The sequence below is a fragment of the Eptesicus fuscus genome, chromosome 10 (assembly GCF_027574615.1).
Source record: "Eptesicus fuscus isolate TK198812 chromosome 10, DD_ASM_mEF_20220401, whole genome shotgun sequence".
Classification (NCBI taxonomy): Eukaryota; Metazoa; Chordata; class Mammalia; order Chiroptera; family Vespertilionidae; genus Eptesicus; species Eptesicus fuscus.
The window spans coordinates 3,711,517-3,735,811 of record NC_072482.1 but is presented as its reverse complement, the minus strand read 5'-3'; the positions used below and the strand labels follow the sequence as shown (position 1 = coordinate 3,735,811).

The following is a 24,295-nucleotide window of genomic DNA, read 5'->3' as shown; positions in this document are numbered from 1 at the left end:
CCTGCAAGGCTGGCCCGCGATTGGCTTCCTCGCGTCCCTCATTGACAGACCGCCGTCCGCGGGGACCGCCCCCCTCACATGACAGTGGACCGCCGCCGTGGCTCTCCTCAGCTTGCCATTGGTCGGTTCCGGAAATGGGCGGGCCATTTCCGTACACGGCTGCAGAGCCTTTGTGGATTGGTCAGCTCCCCTTCGCTCCTCCCTCACCAGGAGGCGGGGCAAACTGGGCCATGCGAGGGCCGGATTGGCTGGCTCTGGAGGCGCAGCTCTCACTGTCACGTGGTGTACGTGGTTTTCTTATCACGTGGCTACCACCCAGGTAAGTAGAGGCCACTCTTCCTGGGTTTGGGGCCCTTTCTCGGCGTTACTTGTGGCCTTTGATATTCAACCCTCCTCCGCCAGCTTAGGCTGCATGAGAGGGGTGCGGGCTCCCGCGATCCTGCTCGGCGGAGGGGTGAGTGACCGGCCCCGCCCCTTCCGGTTCTGGAAGCCTGGACCACCACCCGCACCCGAACCGCAGAGGTTGGCCCCTGAGGAGGGAGTATAAACCGAGCCTTTGCCTTAATTCTTCACGTTTATCTCTCAGCTTCAGGGACCTTTCCTTCGGGGTGCAGAAGAGGGAGGGCAGAATCCGAGTGTCCGTCCAAACGAAGGGTTTCTGGGGTGCAGTTGCCTGTGGTATTTGTGGGGAGACACCGAATTCACCGCCTGTCCCAGGCCGCTCTGCTCCTGTCGCTTCTTTGGATGCCGGCGCTGCCGCCTGCGGCCTCCCGCCTTCTCTCGCTACCCCGAGCCCTGATGTCCATGGCTTCAGGGAGCCCCCCGGCCCAGCCCTCGCCGGCCTCGCATTCCGGTTATGTTCCTGGCTCGGTCTCTGCAGCCTTTGTTACCTGCCCCAATGAGAAGGTCGCCAAGGAGATCGCCAGGTGGGGACCCCAGTGTGGGAAGAGGAAGACCATGAGGGAGTTGGGGGTGTTGAAGAAGGGCGCCCTCCCGCCGCTTCCTGCCTCCGGGCTTGGAAACCCTGGGCTGGCGGTGCAACAGTCCGGGTGGTGGTGCGCTCTGAATGGGGTGTCCCTTCACCTGCAGGGCTGTGGTGGAGAAGCGCCTGGCAGCCTGTGTCAACCTCATCCCTCAGATTACATCCATGTGAGTCAGAGGAGTTGGGGGTTGACCTAACGCTAGGGGCTGACTGGCGGTCTTTTTCTTTGGGGGAAAACCTTTGCTCTCACCTTTTCAGCTATGAGTGGAAAGGAAAGATTGAGGAGGACAGTGAGGTGCTGATGGTGAGAATCATTTCCCCACCCCACCAAACCTCAATTCTCTGACCTTTGACCCCTCTCCTTCATGAGATCAGCCCCATGGGTGGATTCAACCACATTTGTCTTCACCCCTTAGATGATTAAAACCCCAAGTTCCTTGGTTCCAGCTTTGACAGATTTTGTTCGGTGAGAATTTTGAACTGGGGGGCGGGCAGAGGTAAGGGTGGGTAATGTGGGGTTGGGCTCCTCTGGGTAATCTTTGAATGACCCCACCCCCTCTATTTCACAGCTCTGTGCACCCATACGAAGTGGCTGAGGTGATCTCACTGCCTGTGGAGCAGGGGAACCCCCCATACCTGCATTGGGTGCGCCAGGTTACAGAGTCGGCTTCCGACTCCAGCACGGTCCCACCTTGATGAGCCCTGTTCCCGCGTGTTCCCCTCACGTACTTCAGCGCCCTCTGACTTGCAGAGGATGACTGGGCCCCTAGTAAATCCTACCTTTGGTTCCTTCTGCCTTTGCCTTTTCTCGTCACGTCTGTGAAGTTGGTTGGGAAGATTAAAGTGCTTCTAGTGCCTGTGTTCTCATCTTTCAGAATGACTCAGCTGCCAGATTTGTTTATCTTTATTTCAATCATACAGAGCCCAGAATCCTTTATCATCCTTCCCCTCCTCAGTCTCCATCCCCAGGGGTTAAATAATTTTTAAAAATATTTTAAAAGCTGTAACAAAATAACATCAAAGGAAATGGGAAGCAGGGGCGGGGGGTGGGGGAAGCTCAGGAATCACGAAGGGAGTAGAGAGCCTCCTCCCCCTCCCCTGGATTCCACCTGGGCAGTAGGAAAACTACCCCGTACCTCCCCAGGTACATCCCAGCTGTAGGTGAGGTCAGAGGTCAGGGTATGAAAGTGCCGGTGTGTGTGTGTGAATGGGGAGGTGGGCAGAGGCAGGCTGTTCAGAAGATGCCGCCGCCTCCCCACTCCACCAGGTACTGCACAGAACCATCAGGCCGTACTCTCCGAGCCAGGACTCGGACAGGGTCCCCTCGGGACAGATAGCCAACCCCACCTCGGACTCCTCCCCCAGTCCCAGGAGACAAACTACGGCACAGGGGAGAAGAGAGTGCTGAGCGTCTAGGAAGACCTGGGGAGGGCGCTGGGACTGAGGGTGATGAGGCAATCATCGAGTGAGGGGCACTTTTAGGGATGTCTGCGGGGAAACCAATGTGAAGTTCCAGGGGTGACCTAGGGAGAGAAGGCAGTTGTGAGTCCAGCTAGACAGGTAAGGACTGGCCAGAAACAGAGACCACAAGTAGATAAGGGGAATGAAGAAATGGTTGGAGACTGAAGACCTTAAGAACACAGAGGCAAAGAGGGGTGTCACAGGTAAAGGGGCAGAATCTCACCTGTCTGGGGGTTCACCATCCCCAGAGGTCCCTGCAGTGCTGGCAGAGGGGTGGAAGGAAGCGAACATCCGGATGGGACTACTAGGGTTGGGGAGGGAGAAAAGTCAGGACCTGAAGCAGAACAGGACGCTCTCCCCCTGAAAAGGGCAGAGCTTAAACACTACCCCTGAGGGACCCCCATCCCCAGGATACTGGGGACCAGACGTTGGTTCTAGAAGTCTCTGGGACAAAAAGTGGGTAGCCAAATGAGAATTCTGGGTGAGAAAGTCCAGAGGATGTGGACAATTAGAGGAGAGGTTCTAGGGCAGCATATCTGGTTGGAGCGGGGAGAAGCACTGACCTGGGCAGGCAGCGGGCATCTGTGGGCCGGAAGTTGTAGCCGCTGCTGCCCTGGTAACTCTGGTTAGGGCTGGGGGGTGGTGGAGACACTGAGGCCTAGAAGTAGGAGCAAAGGACTGAGAGACAACCCTTGATCCCCCAGACCAGCATTTGCCCCATGGGGTTCCCTCTGCCTCTGTACCTGCAGTGCCCTCTGCAGAGGGGCCCGCTGCCTCTGCTCCTGGGGCTCTGGCTGACTGCGCACTGCTGAGGATGGCCCCAGCTCCTCCATCTTCCCCTTCTGCCGCCTCAGGGGCTCTGGCTCCGGCCTCCGGCGCTTCCCCAGGGGACGTGGAACCCCTCCCCCAGGGCCCTGCCCTGAAGGGAAGCTGTAAGAGGCCTCCTTATCCCCCCAGCCCCCTCCCGGACACCCCAAAGACCCCACCTCCATATATATTTACCCCCAGATTAATTCCCTGAGAATTTCCCCATCCCCCCTAGACCAGTGACCTGGTGGGGGCTCCATCTCCAGTAGGTGGCTCCACAGGAGGAGGGATCCGAGCATGAAGACCAAACAAGCATTTCCTCTTCTTAATCTCCCTTCCTGAAATGAAACTGGGGTGAGGAGAGAAATGATACGGTCAGTGTTATAGAAAAGGGCCCCTCTGCTGACCTCCTCCGTCCTCCCCAGAGGTGGTGTCCAGGTGGATGGCAGCACCTCCCTCCCAAGCTGCCACATCCACATGGTCTCCCTGAGCCTCCCTTCAACTCACCGGTCCTTGTGGCTGTTGAGTGCAGACAGGAGCTTGGAAGAACGTTCTCCCTTGGGAGTGTCCGAGAGCTGGGGAAGAGGAGGGAAAATGGGGTCAAGGAAGCAGTGATCCCTTCCTCCCCTCTCTTCACATCTCCCTCTTCTACCATAACCCCCAAAGCTCCACCACCCCTTACCTCCCCAAGGAGCAAACTGTCCCAATTCTCAGAGGTGAAGGGGAGGATCTCGCGGTCAAAATCAAAGTATTTTTTCTTACAGCAAACGCTGAGGTGATAGAGGACAAGATGGGCCACGTCCACCCTGGGGAAACATTGCGTTGTCAAGGTTGTGGAAGCGTTACAACAGCCGGGGAGATCCGAGTGGGGGTGGGGCGGGTGGGGTGAGAGAGGAGTTACAGTGAGGTCAAGCTCACCAGCGAAGCTGCAGTCTCCTGACCTTCTCAGGGCCGCCCCGACACACACAGCATTCAAACTCATAGAACCTGGATGTGGGCAGGAGAGGACACCTTACAGGGGCAAACTACACCATGCTGTGCGGGGCTCACAAAGCAAGCATGGCAACTAGTGAGCAACACTTCAGAGGCTGTGAAGAGAATGGACCTGAGACAGGCGGGTGTGGGGGAACTGAGAGGGTGGAGCAGATCAAGAGGGCTCTCTGGGCTCCCGGAGAGTCTGCCCTGGCCTCACCTGTCCCCGTAGAGGAGGGGCTTGCTCAGACACTGGGTGCAGGCCTCATGGAACCACTGCAAGCAGCTCCGGCACTGCAGCATTTTCAGGTTCCACCTGAGGGGGCACACAGGACTAGTGACCTCCAGACACTCCCCCTTAACCGCCCCGAACCCTGCTCACCACCGACTGCCTCCCCTTCAGCACTCTGCTTACCCTGTTCTTTCTCCTCCATTCCCCGGGAATTCCTGCACAACCACACTGCATCACTTGTTCCTGAGCCCCTGCCCCTCATTACTCACTCCCCAGGACCACCACAGTAACAGTAGCTCTGCTGCCGGTTGCTCAGATGTCCAGCGTCCCAGTCCAGCCCCTTTAGTCCGTACGGCAGAGAGAGCTTCATACCCAGCATGGCCCGGGCATAGGGGCCCTTCTTCAGTGCTCCTCCCCTCTGCAGGGACAGAAGGGCAGGCCACCTCAGAAGTGGGGCGAGGAAAGGCTTGGGAGAGGCGGTGGGTGGGAAGCTCCAATAGGAAGGTGCCTTTACCTTGGTGGCGATGGCAAAGATGCACTGGCGGCAGACCCAGGACGTGCCCTCTCCCTCTCCAGGGGCTGGGGCCCTTGGAACATGGCAGTCCTGGTGATAAGCTGAATAATGATATTGATGGCAGAGCACTTACTGAATTGTAAACCTCTGTGTACTAGGTACTGGGAGAGGAAGAGTCATCTATCTCATTTAATTCTTGGCCATGGTCCTGTTGTTTGTTTGTGGGGTTGTTTTTTTTTTGGGGGGGGGGTTACCCTTTTGTTACAGGTGAGGGAACTGAGGCTCCTAGAGGTTTTGAGACTTGCCCAAGGCCATATGGTTAAGAAAGATTATATGAACCACCCTCTGCCTGCAAAGCTCACACACCCCCACCCCATGGCTGCCTCTCTCTGTGTTGGGGAGGGAGTGAGGTTACAGGGTTGAAGAGACTGGCCAGAGCGGGGGTCTGGGGGACAGGCCAGAACAGGTGGTATAAGGACCAGTGCTGGTGGGAAGGGACAGAGCAGCCGGGCATGTCCAGGGCAAGCTGGACCATACAGGTGTCCTGTGCTCTCACCGTGACGACACTTCTCACAGCTGACCAGCCGGTTCCCAGGGACCACAGCCTCTGAGCGACACACACAGCAGAGGAGTTCCTCCCCAGGGAGGGCGGCTGCGAGGGAACACAGTGTCACGGACCTGTCCTTTAGGCAGGTTCCTGTCTTCCGTGGGATGCACACTCCCAGGCCTCTAGGGTCTCACCAGGGCTAATGTCTTTCCATAGAACCAGAAACTGGGAATCATCCTCAAACTGGACCAGACACACCTCCCGAGCACTGTCCACCTGCAGTGGGTGAGCACAGAAGATAAAATGGGCATCAGAACTAGAAGAGGAGACTGGGGGAAAGGTGACAGGTCAGAGGTCAAAGGTCTTACCTTCTTGATAGTTCCCAAGTATAGCAGCCCATCTGTCCATCTGGCCAGCACATCCTGACCCTCCCAAAGTCGAGGCCTGGGGCCTGAGGTGGGAGCAGGGGAAGCTGGGTCCCAAAGTGGGGGGGCACCGGAGCGGCTCAGCCGGGGGGGCTGTGCCATTGCATCCTGGGGGGGGCCTAGCCAGAAGTAGAATGTGAGGAGGTTATGGAAGCTGAGAAACACTTTTCTTTGCCTATTTTTCTGTCAAGGACTCAAGCAGCTGTGCTCCCTGTCTCCATACCCCTGAGACAGCTGGATAGGAAACCCCTCAGCTGGACTCCAGCTCTCCCAACTATGGTGACCAGTCTCTCCCTAACTAGCCCTCCCCAACCTAGTTCTCTAGTTTCCCCGCTTCCAGAGCTCCCCTGGGACTCTATCCTGGTCTTGAGATTTTAACAGAAACGATGGTTGCAGAAGCAAAGGTTACCACTCCTGCAGTTTAGAGGTATAATTGGGGTTACCCAGAGATGTATTTTGGGAGCTTTTTTGGAGATGTTTTTCCAGAGTAGAAACAGCTGGCTCCCGGGGCCCGCGTGTCTCATTTAGAACAATCATCCGGGTACCAGGTTATGTCAGGTCACCCTCAAATTCGGGGATCCCTGCCCCCGGGTTAGATAACTTCCCTGAGTGCCCCGGGAGGGGGGCGTGTCCCAGTCCCGGGCTCCACTACCCATGACCGCAAGTCCAACCGGGGCAGGAGTCGGCCCAGCCCGACCCGACGCCAGGGTGGCGAGCTTCTCCCGCCCGCGCTCTGCGCGCCGACCCCCGGCTCCCAGCCGCCTCCCCCACCCACCAGCGCTTCCCGCCGCCTCCTCACCAGTGACAGCTGGGGCCGCCGGGAGCCGGGCAGAGGCAGACGCGGGAGACCGAGGCAAAAGCCCCGCGCGGGGAGGGCACGTCTGGGCGTCGGGGGGCGTGCAGGCAGAGGCCGGGGGGTCCCCAGGCCCAGCCCCTGCGTCCCGGCGGCTCTGGGGCGTATGACGCAGCAGCCAAAGCAGCGGCAGGAGGAGGCGGCCGGGGAAGGAGGGGAGGAGAGGGAGGGACGAGCCGGCTCAGGGGGAGGGCTGTGGGAGGGGAGGACTGGGGGGAGGAGGAGCCCGGGGCGGGGGACGGGCACCACCTCACCCCACCTCCCTCACCTCCGACAGGCCCGGAGGGCGCGGAGCCCGCGGCGGCCTGTCTGCGGTTGGGGCCGGCGGACAAGCGGACCCGCGGGAAGGGGAATCCCCGAAGCCCCTTCCTCCGAAGGGAGACCCGCCCTGGGGTTAGGAGGGACTCCCGCCTCCCGGCAGCCCGTCTCCGGACTGGTCCCCGTTCCATGCCACATCGGCTAATTGCCCCCCAATCCTTGGTCGCCCCAAGTCCCGCCCCGCCTCCAGCCCAGGACCCCGCCCTCTACTCACCCTGCCCTTGGGCCCCACCACGCCCTCCTCCCTCCAGCGCCCGCCCTCCTCTCCCGCCTTTGCCCCAGCCCCACCCTCCCGGTGCAAGTTCGCCCCCTCCCCCGCGCTTCTGCGCACGCGTGACCCCTCCCGCGCGCGGCACCTGGGAGGGCCGAGCCCCTCCTCTCTGGGCGGCGGCGGCCGCCGTCAGTTGGCGCCAGGGGCTCGGCCGCCCTGCGTGGGCCCCGCGCTCCCGGGGCAGGAGGGCTAGTACCGAGGCGGTGACGCCGCGAGAGCCGGCCAATGGGCAGCGGGCAGGGCCAGCCCAGGCCGTTCGAACGGGCGGACCGGGAAAGGGCGGGAGGAAAGAGCCAGCAGTTGGTGGGAGGGTGCACCAGCCCCGTCCTTGGGCTCCAGTGCCCACCTCTCAGGGTGCCTGTGGATAGCTAGTGGGCACACCTCCAGATATGGACAAGGGGGTAAGGGTATGGGAGCTGAACGCCACCCAGACCCCAAGGTACGGCTTGTCAAGGAGAAAAGAGGTGGCTCTGGCCCTCAAAACACACCAGTGCTGGGTAGAGCGGACAGATCCACAGTTCCCTTTTTACAGATATGAAAAATATCCTTCCTGGGCAACTGCTAACAAAACCTTTATTTAAGAGAAACAACAACACAGAAAACTTTTCTTTATTTGATAAGCCTGGGTAACACGGGGCACACCCCTACCCCAATAAATCATCCCTTGGCCCTACTTCCACCCCCAGAAGATCTGGATGTCTTCATTTCCTGTTGGCCTGGGCAGTACCAATAACACACTGGTTCACCTGTGGGCAGAGGGCATAGACAGAATAAAAGTTGTCAGAGCAACCAAGAGACTGGTTTCCGAAGATCATTCCCCAACCCCAATATGAGGGCTGCCCCAGAGAACACTGAAATAAGGCTCTGAAGACAGTTCATGCTGGCCTCGGTTACGGTTAGTTCTCCACTAGGCCTGGGACTGGAAGAGGTGAAAAGGCCTAACAGATGCAGAGACAGAAGGAGCTTTCCTTTCTAGCCCTCCCACCACTAATGTTTAATAAGCTAAATAGAACAGTAACCCTTAGGAACCAAGGCTCCTTGGAAAATCAATGATTTCAAGTCTAGAGCAGGACTTGAATGCACAAGATGAACCTGGAGTAAAGACTATTTGGGACCCGTTGAAAGGACACAGCCAAACTGAAGTAGATACAATGGACAAAGATGTACAATTTGCACATCAGAAATGACACCTGCAAAGAACACGTATCAAATACATAGGCATCTGTAAAATGATAACTCCTGATGAAAACTCACTGGTCACCTTTAGAAGTTGCCTGGGTATCAATTTAAAATACTGAAAATTGACAAAGAATCCAGCATTTATCCTGCCTTTCCTATATGGACTGAATTTCAGAGTAACCAAATAGATGGGAATGGGAAGAAGTATTTTATAGAAGAATCTGGACTAATACATGTAGAACTGAGAAAATTAGAAAATCACCATTTTAATATTCCCTAATAAAATAAGACCTGGGTATGATCCCTGCTTGATAAAATCACTAGGTGAAAAAGTCGATCGGGAGTTCTTACTGGATAGACCAGGCTGACAACACCCAAATCCAATGTTCAATATTTGTATCATTAAAAGTGAAACAACTAGGTATTAGGTGCTTCCTGATATGATTTGATAGAAAGTGTACCACCTCATGGAAGTTTACTTGCTAAGAAATTTAAACCCGATTCAAATGTAGTCAACAAACAAGACAACAAAAATTATGGAGGAAAGAGGAAGCAATCAGCCAAAATCCAGAATATGGTTATTCTGTAGGACAAATGACCCTATTCAACAAATAAATACCATCAAAGGGGACGGGGTTATTATAGGTAAAGAGAGAGTTAAGAGATAATTTCAACTAAATTATCTGAGTGGCCCTTGCTTTAATCCTCATCGGAACAAGCCTAATGTATAAAAGGCATTTCTGAGACAATTAGGTGAAATGTAATATAAACTGGATATTAGAGGATATAAAGAGTTTATGTTGTTTGGTGTTAATGATGTTGATATAACTTTAATTGGATTGCCAGATAGCAAGAGAAATACTGATCAAAGCGGAAGACCAGGTAAGGGTGCCAAGGTGGGTGGCTGACTACTTCCATGGCAGCAAGAAAGGCTGAAGCCCCAAAGGAGCAGGAGGGCACACCTGACCAGAGACCCTGAAAAAAGCCAGAACCCACCGCCGGGCTACAGCCTCAGGAAAATGAGTGACCAGAGGAAAAAAAATCACCCTTCAGAGGCAGGCAGAAAAAACTTCCTGACTTAATTCTAGTGGAGGGAGTAGAAGTATCCTAGAGCAGCAGTCGCCAACCGGTGGTCCATGAGGTCCGAAAGGTTGGCAACTGCTGCCCTAGAGAATTCATGGCCACGGCCACAGCTGACCCTCGTGAGGTTCGGAGCCTGAACTCACACTATTTGGAATGGTCTGAAAAACCTCTAGGTCTCTCTTGATCCAGCAATCGCATTTCAAGGCATCCTTCCCTAGATAGTTAGATGTAATTAAACAAATAGGAAATGATATACATAAAAGACTAGTCAACATGGCCTTGTTTGTAATAAAGTGTGGAAACAATCCAAGTGCCCAGTAGAGGGAACTGGTGGATAAACTTTAGTCCATCTACACAGCTCCCAAGCAGATGTGAAAACAATGGGATGATCTCTGAGCGCTGGTGGGGAGTAATCTTGAGGCTGTCTTGTAAAGCAAAACAAAATGCAGAATAACATATGAGAGAGAGAGAGAGGGAGAGAGATTCTTTTATATAAGGAGGAGGGGAATAAGCACATGCATATTGCTTGTATTTGCAAAAGGGACATTAGAATAAGTAAAGTGATAGATGGTAAAAATGACAGGTGGGGAAAATAAGGTAGATGGGGTAGTGTATAGCTTCCTACGCAGTTTACCTATTTTTAAAAACTTAATTAAAAATCCCCAAAAGCCAAGAGATAAAAATCTATCTAGATGGGTGTGTGCTGCAGATGACTAGCCATTGTAAGTCCTTTCTGGATGAATGTGCCCTGGACTGAAGGACAGAAGGGGTGCGGATGCAGAAACCCAGTCGCCAGGGGTCCTGACGGGGCCGGGCTTGGTGGTAACCACACCTTAGAGGCAAAGCGGAGGGAGTTGAGGGACTCGGAGACGTTCTCTTCTAGGGGAGAAATGTTCACAAACATGAGCCTGTGGAGAGAGGAGAGGGGTCCAAACCCCAGCGTTAGTGGCCGTGTGGAGCCTGGACCAGGTCTCCACGGTGTCCCCCTTCCCACCTGCCCCCGCATTAGTTCCCACACGACCCCTTCCACCTGCCCCTTCCACTCACATCTTGGCGCTGCCACCCAGAGAGTTCTGCAGCAGGTAGGTGAGCTTGCTGTTCCGGTACGGTACATGCGACTCCTAGCAGGTTGAGGGGGAGCAGTGATTAGGACTGGACAGGGTTCAGCACAGTCAGCCCCAGGTCCCACCTGCCCCAACCCCATTCCCACCTTGTTGCTCAAGGCCATGATGACGAGCCCCAGCGTGGACAGGCTGCTGTTAATGGCCTGTGTTTCCCGAAGGCGCTCCCGCTCCCCAGGACCGAGGGCTAAGCCAGGGTCTAGCCGCTCGCTCCCGGCCAGGTCCACAAGATTGAGGGGGGCCGCACACTGTACGCCTCGCCCAGCATGCTCCCCAGAGATCTGCAGCTGGAACACACTATGGCTGCGTGATGACCGCTCATTCTGGGCTGTGCGGGCTACAGCCCGGTTCTGGCGGGCCAGAAGGAGCAGAGTCTCCACCTGGGAGGGAAGAGCAAGGGGCAAAAGCCGGCAGGAAGTTAGTACAGAGCAATGTCAGGAATGGCAATGAACACGAGTCAGCACGTGCCCTCTGGGAGCTTTCTTTCCAGCCAGCGAAGAGACAAGTAAGTAAAATACACAACATGTCTGAGAGTGCTAAGGAGTAAAATGAAACAGAAAAATAAGGAGTGTGTAAGAGTGAGGGGAGGATGGCCGGGTCTTAAGGCAGTGAGGGAGCACGCCATTCGAGGCAAAAGGAAGCAGCAAGCACCACGACCCTGCTAGGATCAGTGTGCCCTGTGGGCTCAGGAACGGGCTAGAACATGGCTCCAGCGTAGTGAGCAGGGAGAGCAATAAGAAGGGAGGTGAGAGGCAGTGGGCAGGGTGCCAGCGACAGCCCTGCTTCAGCAGGTGCCTCTCTCCTCCCCACTCCGTGGTTATGAAGGCAGATCCACCCCAGCCCAGCCCACACTCGATAGGCAACTGATCCTCACCCCTCCCCTTCATCCACCTCCATCTCACGTCCACTCCTCCCATTTTCCAGCCACAGTGCCACCAGCGCTCACCTCTTTCTCACAGGAGACGGGAACATAGCGGGCATTGGTGACAGTAAGCTCCTCACTCCCTGGCCCTGCCCGGCGAATCTCGCACTCACCCCCCTGGCCCTTGCGGGTCCCGGTGGCCAGGAGGTCTCGGACAGTCTCATTGTAGATCTCTACGTAGCTTGCCACAAAGCTATAGGTCCAGCCCTGGCCGCTCAGCTCGTGGGCTATAGAGAACAGGTGCCGCAGGGCCCTGGGGATTAGCCCCTCCACCTGGGGGTCTCCCGCAGGCCCACCCTCCATTGTGAAGGTCTTGCCGCTTCCTGTCTGGCCGTAGGCAAAGATGCATACTGGGTAGCCATCCAGGGCTGACTGGACAAGCATGGCGATCTCCTCAAACACCTCGTCCTGTCCACTCCCTGGCGGGAACACCCGGTCAAAGGAGAAGTCGTGGCGAGTCGGGGGAGCTGGCACCCCACTCAGGGTCCCACGGCGCTCATCACACCGGAGGACGCTGAGGTGGGTTGGAGGATCAGAGGGCCCAGCAGGGCCTGAGGGAAACAGGAGGAAGCCAGGGGGAGGGGTGGGCTCCCCTGGAAGGACAGGGCGGACCCGACAGAACACACGGATGTTGCCCTTGAGCTCCTGTAGCTGGTTGTGTAGTCGCCGGCGCTCCATCTCTAGCCCATGGAGACGCTCTCCTCGCTCAGCCAGTAAGGTCGCCTGGGCTGCAGCCTCTTGGCGCAGAGATGCCACCTCCGCTTGGCTACCTGACAGAGCTGCTTCTGATGTCTGAAGCCTCCTCTGCCCAGAACAAAACACAGAGAGGGCAAGATAAAGCAAGAATCAGAACAAGTCATGATAGGGTGTGGGGTGGAGGGGGGCGGCCCTTGCCTACTATGACTTCACAGTCTGGTAAAGAACGAGATAAGAAATAGGAATCATGGTAGTAGAACAGGAAGCAATGGGCATATCCAGAAGAGGCACAGGCCGATGACGTCTAGGCTGCCACCCAAAAGTATAGGAGTGACCCAGGGGAAGGACAGAGTACAGAAAGAGCATCCCACAAAGGGAAGCGCATATGCAAAATCCCCTGGGTGAGAATGGAGTCATTTAAGAGACTGCAAGTAATTCAATCTAGTGGATGCTCACCAAGGAGTAAATGTGCAGAGGGAGAAAAGTGCATGGGGGTTTTTGATGAGGAGACACAGAAAGAGAGGGGGGTGGAGGAATAGGGGAGATATAGATTGGAGGAGCTATGAAAACAGAGGACAGCCCTGGCTGGTGTGGCTCGATGGGTTGGGCGTCATTCCTTGCCGAAGCTTGCCGGTTCGATTCCCAGTCAGAGCACATGCCAGGGTTGTGGGCTCGATCCCTGGTAGGGGGCATGCAGGAGGCAGTCAATAGATGTTTCTCTCCCTCCCTCTCCCTTCCTCTCTCTCTAAAATATAAATAAATAAATAAATAAATAAATAAATAAATAAATAAATAATCAATCAATCTTTGGGAGGAAAAACACAAGCTTTTTTTTTTTTTAAAGAAGAAGGGTAGAGGATATAGATATGCTGCTGGACAGAGGTGGTCAGGGATTCTAAGCCCAAACCTGGAAAGCAGGAGCAGCATTTGGTGAGAAGCTGGTCCTTACCTCCTGCTCCTCCAGCCGGGTGGCCAGTTCCCTCCGCTCCGCCTGCAATCCCAACTGTTCTTTCTGGAGCTCTTGCACCAAGCCTTCCTGCGTGCCCAGCCGCTCTTCCAGCTCCAGGACACGGGCACTCAGGTTCCCCAGCTCCTGTTGGCCCTGCTCGGCCTGGGCCCGTACCCGGGCCAACTCCCCTTCTAGTGTCCTGCATTCTGCCCCCAGGGCCGTGGCCTGCTGCTGGGCCTCCCTGAGCTGGTCCCGCAGCTGTTGGTTCTCCTGGTCCAAAGTCTGAGTCCTCTCACGGTAGCATTTCAGCTCTACATTTAGGTCACATAACTGACCCTTTAAGTCCCAGCCGGGACGTTTGCTGGGTTTCTTCCCTCCCAGGTTAGGAGGAGCAGCTGCTGCTGAGATGGGCACAGAAAGGACCAAGGTCAAGTCTTGGTTCCCTATCTCTCCCCCTCTTAACCTTTAGGGCCTCCACACCTGATGCTACATCTCCTTCCCCTCCAGACAGGGAAGAGACCAGATGGATTCTTCTGGGTACTCACCACCTCCCCTTCCCTGTCCCAGCCTCTCACCCAACAGTCATGTTTGTCACCTACTGCCAGGCTTCTGGGCAGGAGCCGCGGGGACCGCCTTCTGACTCTTCAACACTAGAGAATTGGGGAGCTGACATCAGGAATTCCAGCAGAGAACTTGCACCTCCACCATTCTCCCTTTACATGTACCCCCAACCCCTTCTCAGCCGTAAGGGCTCTTAAGGGCTAATTACCTGTGGCAACAGCTGTGGAACATCGGGGCCCTGTCTTCCTGGGAGCTTTTGGAGCTGTCGGGAAACGGGACAGAGGAAAAGAGCTGTCACTCTCAGGGCGGCATGCACTCTGGCTGGGCGACGGGCAGGGCAGTTGCTTTTACTGAGGATTAGGAATTAGAAAACTTTCCTCTCCCACTAGGTCTGGCCAGCTCCTAAAGATATCCTTTCCCAGGACCAGAAATTACTGAACACGCTAAGAAACAAGTTGGACCAGGAGAAGCAAAGAGAGCAGGGGCAGAACCATATGAGAAGTGTGCTACATCTATGTACAAAGATGTTAGGGAACATGTATTTGCTTGAATACCCAGAGAATATCCCTGAAGTACACACAGTGGTCCCTAGGAAGGGGAAGTGGGTGGCCAGGGGACAGAAGTAAGAGGGCGACTTTTCAGAAGTATAACAACTTTTGTGCCTTTGAAATTTTGGAACAAGTGAAACATATTACCTGTTCAAACTAAGCTAAAATTGAAAGAAAAGTGAGTTGGAGAGCAAGATCTGTCCACCCCCAGAGCCCACCTGCGGTCTGGCCTTGTGTCTGGGGCACTGTGGTGACGACCGGAGCTCTGTGGTGGGATGTGGCAAATTTGGTCGCTGTGCCCAGGCCTCGTGTCCTTTTCTAGGAATAGACAAGGACAGGGTCCATAGTTACCCTCCCTGATAGGTTTACATTCGCGCGCTCTCTCTCTCTCTCTCTCTCACACACACACACACACACACACACACACACAGCTTTCTAAACCCAGCTCACCTTCTCCGGCTCCAAGACATCCTCCATCTGGTCAAGCCTCCTCTTACACCTGCTTCCTGAGAGAGGCAGCCGGGAAGGGGCCTTGACCAGGGGTCTCTTCAGCTCTAAGTTACCCTTCACTTCCAACAAAGGGGACCTCTGCTGGGAAAAGAAAGACACTTAAGACATCACCCAAGAACCCAAACGTCCAAAGACCTCTGCTTTTTGGCCCCCCAACCTAATTCTCAACATCACCACCAACAGCATTAACTTTGGACCTCTTGTGCCACATTATATGGCAGCCAAAAAGCATGGAGGCCCTAGCTGGTTTGGCTCAGTGGAAAGAGCATCGGCCCGAGGACTGAAGGGTCCTGGGTTCAATTCCGGTCAAGGGCACATGTCCGGTTGCAGGCTCAATCCCCCATAGGGAGCATGCAGGAAACAGCCGATCAATGACTCTCTTTCTTCATTGATGTTTCTATCTCTCTCTCCCTCTCCCTTCCTCTCTGAAATTCTATATAATAAAAGGCTCATATGCCAATTGTCCCCACGGGCAGGAGTTTGACTGGGAGTTAGACTTGCACTGACCGCTAGGGAGTCAGCAACATGGTGCTGGCTGTGGTCAGCAGTGGAGGCGCTGGACCTCGGCAGAGGAGGTGAGTGGGCGGTGCCAGGCCAAGGCGGGTACAAACGGGGGCCCCAATTGCCCCGCTGGTCACCCCACAGATCAGCCCTGATTGCCGGCCAGGCCTAGGGACCCTACCCATGCACGAATTTCGTGCACCAGGCCTCTAGTCAATAATAATTTAAAAAAGCATGGAGAAGTGGGAGCAATCTTTAAGGGAGAAGCTAGGCAGACTTTGGACTTCAGCTAACTCTAAGGTTAGTACTTAAATAAGCAGAGAGAAATGGACACTTCTTTTAGAAGGCAAAAACAAACACACACATGATATGACTATGAAACCAACACACTCTTTTAGCTAGAGCTGAGAATAATAAGTAAGGGAGAGAGTGGAAGATAGATAAAGCTGCCAACTGGGTTGGAGGAGCCGGTAACATTTATTAGGAACTGTTTTAAATGCTGTATCTGTATCAACTTAATCCTCAGAGCAGCCCAGAGGTGGTACTGAGGTAAAATAGCTTGTCTAATGTTATCAGCCAATAGAAGGCAGAGCCAGGGTTAAAATCTAGACAGTCTGTTCTAAAGGCCATGTTTTAACCACTAGGCCACACTGCCTTGTAGGGCTTTGATGCCAAGCTAAGGAGTTTAGGCTTTAGCCCTGCATACATGGAAAGCCAGACACTCTTTCTGATGAAGCATTTGAAAACTATGCAAACGAGCCTACTGTAAAGAATGAGTTGTAAGAAGGCTGTCGACTTGCAGGGAAGACCAGCAAGTAGCATGACCAGTTTGGAAACCACCGAAGTACAGAGGCATGAGGTGGGGGCAATGGGAAAGAAAGAACCTCACTTTAAGCAGCACAATTCAGGGCCTGGGGTTTATGTTCACCCCATGGTTACCAGCCATTCTGGTTTGACTAGAACTGAGGGGTTTCTTAGAGGACATGGGAATTTCAGTGCTAACATTAGGTCATTCCCATGCAAACAGGGAAAATTAGTCACCCTACTCCTATCCCATCACCAGGAGAGCACTGTGTATAGATCAACTTTTGATTTTCACTAGAAGTAACTTAATCCAAGGCCAGTCTCTCTCTTCCCTTCAGTTTACTTCATTCATTCAATGTTTACTAAGTGCCTTTTAAGTGCCAGGAAATGATCTAGGTTCTGGAGTAACAGCTGTGGTCTGTGCCCTCAAGCAGCTCATGGGACAGTCGGAAGGGAAGCATTTAGAGATGATTAAAACTTTACTTAGTGCTATCATAAAAGGATCCCAGAGGAGGGGGGTGGGCATCTAGTATAAATGTGTCAGAGATCACTTCTAAAAAGTATTTTTAGGCAGAGCCTTGAGGGTGAGAAAGAGTTGGCTTGATGGGTTTCGGCCAAGAGCATTTCAGGCAAAAAGTAAGGAAGAATGCATTCAACAAGTGACACACTGTTCTGTTAAGCTGAAAAGAGGGAATTGCATAGAAAGTGGGGAGATGGGAAAAAAAAAACACAAACCAACAAATAAAATAAAATAAAAAGAAAGTGGGGAGATGAAAACAGAGGCAGAAGAGAAAAGACTGTGGTGGTTGGTATGCCATGATAGAGCCTAGAGTTTACTGATGGCAAGAGGGACCCTGTTGCCCTAACCGGTTTGGCTCAGTGGATAAGAGCGTCGGCCTGCGGACTCAAGGGTCCCAGGTTCAATTCCAGTCAAGGGCATGTACCTTGGTTGAGGGCACATACCCAGTAGGAAGTGTGCAGGAGGCAGCTGATCAATGTTTCTCTCTCATCGATGTTTCTAACTCTCTATCCCTATCCCTTCCTCTCTGTAAAAAATCAATAAAATATATTTTTTTTTAAAAAAGAGGGACCCTGTTGACTTTTAGTCAGGAGATTAATATGACTAGATTTGTACGTAAAAAGTGAACTATGAGCAAAGTGAAGAATGAATAGAACTAGAAGATGAGAGGTATCAGAGGTAGACACTACATCATTCCTTCATTCACCCATTCAACAAGGATTTTTAAAAACATATATATTTTTATTGATTTCAGAGAGGAAGAGATAGAAACATCAATGATGAGGGAGAATCATTGATCAACTGCCTTCTGCATGCCCCACACTGGGGATCGAGCCCACAACACGGGCATGCGACTGGGAATCAAGCCATGATTTCCTGGTTCATAGGTCTACACTCAACCACTGAGTCACGTCAGCTGGCCTCAACAAGAATTTTTGAACTAAGAATTGTTGACAGACTGCTCTGTAAAGGGCACTGTTGTAGGTACTGGCAAGTAATGAACATTAAGTCTCTGCTTCCCAGAGCTATTTTCTAAGGCAGCCTTTCCAAACTGGGGCACCACAAGAGAACTAAGCTCTACAGAAGACGATCTACTTTCTCAGTTCTCCCAAAAATGTATACAGCTCTGAACATTTTAGTTGCTTGAAAGAGAAGTTAATTCATTAGATAAAAAGGATGCCTTAGGGCATTAGAGCTTAATTCTCAAGGAACTCAGTAGAGAGGGGCCGTTCTAAGAGTCTAAGTCAAGCGTGTCAAATGCAGCTGCCAGGTGCGAGTTTGACATGCTTGGTCTAAGTGCTAAGTAGAAATCCATCTGAGAGAAGGCCAGAGAGGAACTGCATTACATGCTGACTAAAAGTCAAGCACAGTAGTTCCCCTTGCCCCTTGTTATCTGCAGGAGATACTTTCCAAGATCTCCAGTGGATGCCTGAAACCTCAGACAGTACTGAATCCTACATATACTATGGTTTTTCCTATACACACACATACCTATGGTCAAGTTTAATGTAGAGATTAATAACTATAACTAGTAAGCAGAACAATTTTAACAACATCCTATATAATAAAAGTCTAATATGCTAAGTGTCTGGTCAACTGGTCAGCTATTCAACCAATCAAAGCGTAATATGCTAATGATATGCTAAGGCCACTCAACCACTCCTATGACGTGCACTGACCACCAGGGGCAGACACTATGATCGGTAGGTTAGCTTACTGCTGGGGTCTGGCAGATCAGGACTGAGCGAGAAGGGCCAGACACGCCCTGGAGCCCTCCTGAAGTTCCTCCCCAGCTGGCCAACCTCCCAAGTCTCTCCCTGGCTCATCATGCGGCCCTGATCATGCACCAATAGGGTCCCTCAGCCTGGCCTGCGCCCTCTTGCAATCCAGGACCCCTCAAGGGATGTTGGAAAGCCAGTTTCAGCCTGATCCCACAGGCCAAGCCAAGTGACCCCACTGGTGCACAAATTTGTGCACTGGGCCTCTAGTACTATAATAAAAACATGTGAATGGCTTTGGAGTCATTACTAAGTAAAATAAGGGTAACTTGAGCACAAGCACCGCGATACCCTGACAACCAAGATGGCTACTAAGTGACTAACAGACAGGTGGCCTACACAGCACTATATGCTGGACAAAGGGATGATTCATGTTCCGGGCAGGACCGAAGGATAGGCATGGACAGAATGGCATGCAACTTAAAACTTATGAGTTATTTGTTTCTGGAATTTTCTGTTTAATATTTTTGGACCACAGGTGACCATAGGTACTGAAATCACGGAAAGCAAAATCTCAGATAAGAGGGACCAGTGTATTGACCTACCTGGGAGCTGCCTTGTGGGGGAGAGAGAGTGAGGGCAGGCAGTGAGGGAGATGGAGGAGTCCAGACTGACTCCAAGATACCTGCCATGGTTCCATTAATCAGGATCACGGAGAAAGAGCTGGTTTTGTTTTTAATTAAACTTTTCATGATAAAGTCATTGTAGATTCACATGCAGTTGTAAGAAATAACATGGAGAGATCTGAGAGTACCTGAAGGGCTAGTTTGGGAAGTTCAGCTTTGGGAAAGTGACTTTGAACTACCTGTGATCTATATATATATAAGCCTAAGCAACCATCGCAACCGAATGGACAACTGAGCAGGCTGCGTGAGGCGACCAGGCCCGCAGGGGGGTCAGTGAGGGACGACCAAATGACTGAGCAGCAGGCTGCGTGGGGTGACCAGGTTGGCAGGGGGTTAGTGAGGGGCAACCAAACGACTGAGCATCAGGCTGCATGGGGCAACCATGCCGGCAGGGGGGGCAGTGAGGGGTGACCAGGCTGGCAGGGGGGACAGTTGGAGGTGACCAGGCCAGCAGGGGGGTTAGTGAGGGGCAACCAAATGACCGAGCAGCAGGCTGCATGGGGTGACCAGGTTGGCAGGGGGGTTAGGTAGGGGCAACCAAACAATCAAGCAGCAGGCTGTGTGGGGCAATCAGGCCCGCAGAGGCGGTCAGTTGGGGATGACCAGGCTGGCAGGGAGGGCAGTGAGGAGCAACCAGGCCGGCAGAGGGGAACAGTGAGGGGTGACTAGGCCAGCTGGGGGGCAGTAGGGGGCAACCAGGCCGGCATGGGGGGGCAGTAAGAGGTGACCAGGCCGGCAGGGGGCGGCAGTTAGGGGTGACCAGGCCAGTGGGGGGAGGCAGTTGGGGGCAACCAGGCTGGCGGGGGGGCAGTAAGGGCAATCAGGCCGGTGGGGAGGCAGTTAGGGGTGACCAGGCTGACGGGGAGGGGGGGTTTCAGTTGGAGGCGACCAGGCCAGCAAGGGGGGCAGTAAGGGGCAATCAGGCAGGCAGGCAGGTGAGCAGTTAGGAGTCAGTGGTCCCGGATTGTGAGAGGGATGTTCTACTGCCAGTTTAGGCCCGATCCAGCAGTCGGACATGTCCTGAGGGGTCCTGGATTGGAGAGGGTGCAGGCTGGGCTGAGGTGACAACCACCCCCCCATACACAAATTTTGTGCACTGGGCCTCTAGTAAATATATATTCACGATATTCACAGCAGAGCATCACTATAGAGAAAACTCTGAAACCACTTGATACCCTGGTTTCTTACATTTTAGTTTATTGGTCTGTTATCTTTCCTTACATTAGATTGTGAGCATCACATGAACACATATGTTTTGTTCACAACTATATAACCAGAGTGTCTAGTACAATGTCTGCTACGTAGCACAGCTCAGTACATTTTTAAAGGAATAAAATCAGATGTCCATTTAAGAATATTTAACGTCCAAATCATTGGCTTACATACACATAAAGGGGGGAGGGGTCCTGTCACCTGCAGAAATGTACACAAAATATATTTATTTCTTAAATTTTCCAAGGTCAAATAGTAACATATATATATATATAAAGCTTGTGGTCTTCAGTCTACTACCAAAGGCCTACCATCCAGGAATTGGTGTGGGTTCAGAAAATGTGTTCATAGGTTTATTCCGTTCAGGACAACTCCAAGAGTACAGTATTTATTTTTCTCCCATCTATAAAGCTAGGCACAATGACTCTCAACTTTATACAATTAGCATGAGCACTTAACCTATAAAAACAGATATTCAGCCCTAGCCAGTTTGCTCAATGGTTAGAACGTGGCTCAAGGACTCAAACGCACCTACATAGATTGCAGGCTCCATCCTCAATCAGGGGTGGGAGGCAACGAACCATGTGTCTCTCTCACATAGATGCTTCTCTCTCTGTCTCTCCCCCTCCCTTCCACTCTCTCTAAAAATCAATGAAAAAAATATCCTTGGGTGAGGATTAAAAAAATTAACGGACAAACGAAAACAGATATTCATCCAACCCCTCCTCTCCCCACTACTTGGCTCCTAAGGCATGAGATCCCACCCCGTCGCCTAGTCACGAACTTCAGCAATCCTTCCTTCTCTCCTCCACATCCTCACCTTCCCCTTTCTCCCCTGAATCATTCCAGTCAGTATGCAGCACACGCTATTATTTCTTCCAACCTCGTAGCTTGACTCTGCTTTTCCTGCCATCTGCTCCCTTTTTTGTTGCCTTCTGCAGCAAAACGCTTCAAAAGTGTTGCTATCAGTACTCACTGTGCCCAATTTCTCTCCTCAGTCATCCCGATCACTGAGGGACGCACTGACCTTCGTCCTCCGAGTAGGCCGGGGTGGGGCTCGTCAGCACCGGGGGCGGCCGGCCGTCGGCCCCGCTGCCCCTGGCAGGAGACCACGCCGGCCCTACTCACCTGCGGCTCCATGACCAGCTCCTGCCACACGTGCCAGGGGGCGCGATGAAGGGAACACGGCGCCGCGGCTCCCGGGACCTGCGTTCCCTCGCCCGCTCGCGACGCAGAGCTCGGGCGCTCCGCGTTCAGGCAGCCACCAAGCCCGCGCCACACCCGCCACTTTTGAATTCCAACGGCTGTTACCACACTCACCCGCTCCGCACGCAGGGGCCAATCGTCGCCGCCGCCACAACCGAGGGCCAATCGCAGCGCCCTCCGCCTCCCGAGGCCACACCCGTCGGGCCGGCGCCTTCTCCTGCCAGCTTGGCCGGCGGGTGAGTCCCACTTCCGGCCCCACGTCTCTAACCGCCGCTCCTCCGGCTGCGGTCGCGCTGCTCCCGCCGCCGCCGCTACGTCAGACGATGCCTGCACACGCCGCACGGACGTCACTGCAGTTGGGGGCGGGACGCTGGAGGGCAGGAATCACGCGTGCGCACACTAGGTCCAATGCGGGGCGCGGGCGGGACGAGCGCCCCTAGCGACTAAAGTGGGGAGCGCACTCGCGCCCGAGGATTCGGCTGGTTGGCGGCCGAGTGCCACTGGCCCCGGAAGTGGGAGCGGCGCCCCCACGCGGCTGTGAGAGTGGCCGCGTCAGCCCATTCCCCGGTCTTCTGAGCATTTCTAACCAAATTTAGGGACAAGGGATGCAGCTTGACGCTTCATGGAAACTCGACAGTGGGGATTCGAGGCTCAGAGGAGGATTTTTTCTGCAGACTCCTCACCAGACCTCCTCCGTACCTGGATGCCGTTAACTAGTGCTGGAGAACGGATTTAGGGCCGCCAGAGCCTCGAACCCACGGTGGGTTCACTGCTTTCGTTTGTGGGGTATTTTATGTTTTTCAGAGTAATCTGCACGTGCATTGTCTCCATTTAAAATCGCTGAGTTCACTGAGCTCTTACTACGTGTCAAGTGCTTTGCACAGCTTACCTGCAAGCTAGATGAAGGGTTAGAAAGGTTAAGTATGTCAGCCTAAAAAATCAGTTGAGTCGAGCGTTCACTCGGGAATCTAAGAATTGCAATTCCTGATTCAGGCAGAAACCCAAACAGTGTTCTAATTACAGGGTGAAAGCAAGCGGTTTCCGTGAGAGAAACGGAATAATTACATGAGATGAAAAAAAGTCCTGTTGGTGCTGACAAGCTGCGCTACTCTGGGCTACACAGGGTGGGTTACTGATTCTCTCTGCATACAGAAGGTGTGTGATCATCAGTCCCTTGTGATCAGGATGTCCAATTTCCTGCTGACTTTATGTTTGTAAACAAGTGATTTATTTTCTTGAAATTAAAATAAAAACTGAAAAAAGAAGAAAAAAACAATAGTGGTTTAGCCCAGTCCAAAGTTTCAAGGAACAATGGCTCCAGAGGAAGGGGGCGGGGCTCCATTTGTGTCTTTTCACAGTAAGAACAGGGTCACTAACTGAGTGGGTCTAGATCCCATAGCTTTAAACACAAGCTGTATCTGTTCTCTCCGGCCACCTGTAACTAACTATCTTGGTAACAAAAACAACCTGTGAATGCTTTGCAGCGTGGTTCTACTACATTTAGTCATCCGAGTTTCCAACCGACCACGGCGGTAGTCAGAACAGGGATTTAAGACTGAAAGGCAGGGGACTTGGTACATAATTGCAGACTGACAGAACCAAAACTCAAGCCACCCACCCCCTAACCCAGTGCTTTAACTTGAATGCAAACCTGCTGTGGAGGGGAGCTGACTGTGAGGAGAGGAGTGAGGCTGAAGAAGGAAACTGGAGAAGCCCATCACTAATGGACGGGTAGGGGGGGGGAACTGAGGTAGGAAACCGGAAAAGGAATGTATAGCAAAAGGCATTTATCAAAGTTAAAAAGAACAACACACACATGTTAGGAGAAATATGGACCCTTTAGTACATTGAAGGGAAAAAGTTTATTCATCTCTATTAATGTAGAAAAATACTCAACATATTCTATATCCATTGATATTAAAGAAAATCCCATAACCTTATAAAGGACATCTTCAAAAGTCTTTTAGCACACATCACAATAATGCTGAAATGTGGACAGCATTCCTCGGTTTTTTTCTCTGCAACCTGTCCAACGCTTGTTGTTACTTGTCCTGTGAAAGCATTCCTCTTAAAATGAAGAACAAGTCAAGGACGCCTGCTCTCAATAATCCTAATCAATACAATAATGGAAGTTATAGCCAGTCCACTAAATGACAACAAAAATATATAAGAATTGGCCCAGCCAGTGTGGCTCCGTGGATGAGCAGCAACCTATGAACCAGGAGGTCACAGTTCAATTTCCGGTCAGGGCGCATGCCCAGGTTGTGGGCTCTATGCCCAGTAGGAGGAGTGCAGGAGGCAGCCAATAGATGGTTCTCTCTCATCATTGATGTTTCTATTTCTTCCTCTCTGAAATCAATTAAAAATATATTTAGAAAACTATATAAGGATTGGAAAGAAACAAGAATGTCGGTATTTTCAGATGAAATTATTGCATGTATAGCAACCCCAAAAGAAAATTCAATAGAATTGATAAGTGAGTTTAGTAAGGTTATTTCTAAACTCACCTATCAAGATCAATATTAAAAAATCAGTAGACAAATCTATTGCATTTCTATCATCAATACCTATCAGTTAGAAAGGATAACTTTTAAAAAGATACCATTTGGCCCTAACTGGTTTGACTCAGTGGATAGAGCAAGGGCCTTCGGACCAAAAGGTCCCAGGTTCGATTCTGATCAAAGGCATGTACCTTGG

General features: G+C 52.7%; 3 protein-coding genes across 8 annotated transcripts; 1 reads left to right on the top strand and 2 right to left on the bottom strand.

Moving 5' to 3' along the window:
- The first annotated feature begins 241 nt into the window (after positions 1-241).
- CUTA (cutA divalent cation tolerance homolog) lies at positions 242-1,859 on the top strand. 5 transcript variants are annotated; one of them, XM_054722005.1, is made up of 6 exons: positions 242-454; positions 670-926; positions 1,090-1,149; positions 1,241-1,286; positions 1,399-1,448; positions 1,552-1,859. In XM_054722005.1, exons 1-6 carry the CDS (start codon positions 413-415, stop codon positions 1,676-1,678), a joined length of 582 nt encoding a protein of 193 aa, XP_054577980.1. In that variant the 5' UTR covers positions 242-412; the 3' UTR covers positions 1,679-1,859. The 5 variants fall into 5 exon arrangements, with proteins under 5 accessions (XP_054577980.1, XP_008158279.1, XP_027992887.1 ...); XM_008160057.3 differs by having other exon boundaries at positions 245-454; positions 718-926; XM_028137086.2 differs by having other exon boundaries at positions 388-522; positions 718-926.
- An 11-nt stretch (positions 1,860-1,870) lies between these two features.
- On the bottom strand, positions 1,871-6,966 carry PHF1 (PHD finger protein 1). Of its 2 annotated transcripts, XM_008160059.3 has the most exons (15): positions 6,740-6,965; positions 5,884-6,059; positions 5,710-5,791; positions 5,525-5,620; positions 4,969-5,069; positions 4,724-4,872; positions 4,443-4,538; positions 4,169-4,237; positions 3,933-4,056; positions 3,758-3,825; positions 3,495-3,599; positions 3,187-3,373; positions 3,007-3,101; positions 2,667-2,747; positions 1,871-2,505 (listed from the first exon to the last, which is right to left on the bottom strand). In XM_008160059.3, the coding sequence occupies exons 2-15, from the start codon at positions 6,040-6,042 to the stop codon at positions 2,217-2,219; spliced, it is 1,701 nt and encodes a 566-aa protein (XP_008158281.1). In that variant the 5' UTR covers positions 6,043-6,059; positions 6,740-6,965; the 3' UTR covers positions 1,871-2,216. The 2 variants fall into 2 exon arrangements, with proteins under 2 accessions (XP_008158281.1, XP_054577979.1); XM_054722004.1 differs by lacking the exon at positions 3,187-3,373 and having other exon boundaries at positions 2,340-2,505; positions 6,740-6,966.
- Positions 6,967-7,963: 997 nt separating this feature from the next.
- KIFC1 (kinesin family member C1) lies at positions 7,964-21,610 on the bottom strand. Its single transcript, XM_054722551.1, has 11 exons — positions 21,521-21,610; positions 14,892-15,029; positions 14,660-14,759; positions 14,102-14,155; positions 13,932-13,982; positions 13,333-13,730; positions 11,712-12,491; positions 10,855-11,145; positions 10,692-10,765; positions 10,477-10,552; positions 7,964-8,128 (listed from the first exon to the last, which is right to left on the bottom strand). Exons 1-11 carry the CDS (start codon positions 21,530-21,532, stop codon positions 8,084-8,086), a joined length of 2,019 nt encoding a protein of 672 aa, XP_054578526.1. The 5' UTR covers positions 21,533-21,610; the 3' UTR covers positions 7,964-8,083.
- Between the last annotated feature and the right edge of the window lie 2,685 nt (positions 21,611-24,295).

Coding starts and splice junctions, on each gene's coding strand:
- CUTA (XM_054722005.1), top strand. CDS start 413: ATGAGAGGGGTGCGGGCTCCCGCGATCCTGCTCGGCGGAGGG. Junction 455..669: donor CGATCCTGCTCGGCGGAGGG/GTGAGTGACCGG, acceptor TCTGGGGTGCAG/TTGCCTGTGGTATTTGTGGG. Junction 1,449..1,551: donor GCTTTGACAGATTTTGTTCG/GTGAGAATTTTG, acceptor TCTATTTCACAG/CTCTGTGCACCCATACGAAG.
- PHF1 (XM_008160059.3), bottom strand. CDS start 6,042: ATGGCACAGCCCCCCCGGCTGAGCCGCTCCGGTGCCCCCCCACTTTGG. Junction 3,600..3,757: donor CTCAACAGCCACAAGGACCG/GTGAGTTGAAGG, acceptor TCCTCACCCCAG/TTTCATTTCAGGAAGGGAGA. Junction 2,506..2,666: donor GATGGTGAACCCCCAGACAG/GTGAGATTCTGC, acceptor TTCTCTCCCTAG/GTCACCCCTGGAACTTCACA.
- KIFC1 (XM_054722551.1), bottom strand. Junction 13,983..14,101: donor TTCCACAGCTGTTGCCACAG/GTAATTAGCCCT, acceptor CCAATTCTCTAG/TGTTGAAGAGTCAGAAGGCG. Junction 10,553..10,691: donor CTGGGTGGCAGCGCCAAGAT/GTGAGTGGAAGG, acceptor CTCTCTCCACAG/GCTCATGTTTGTGAACATTT.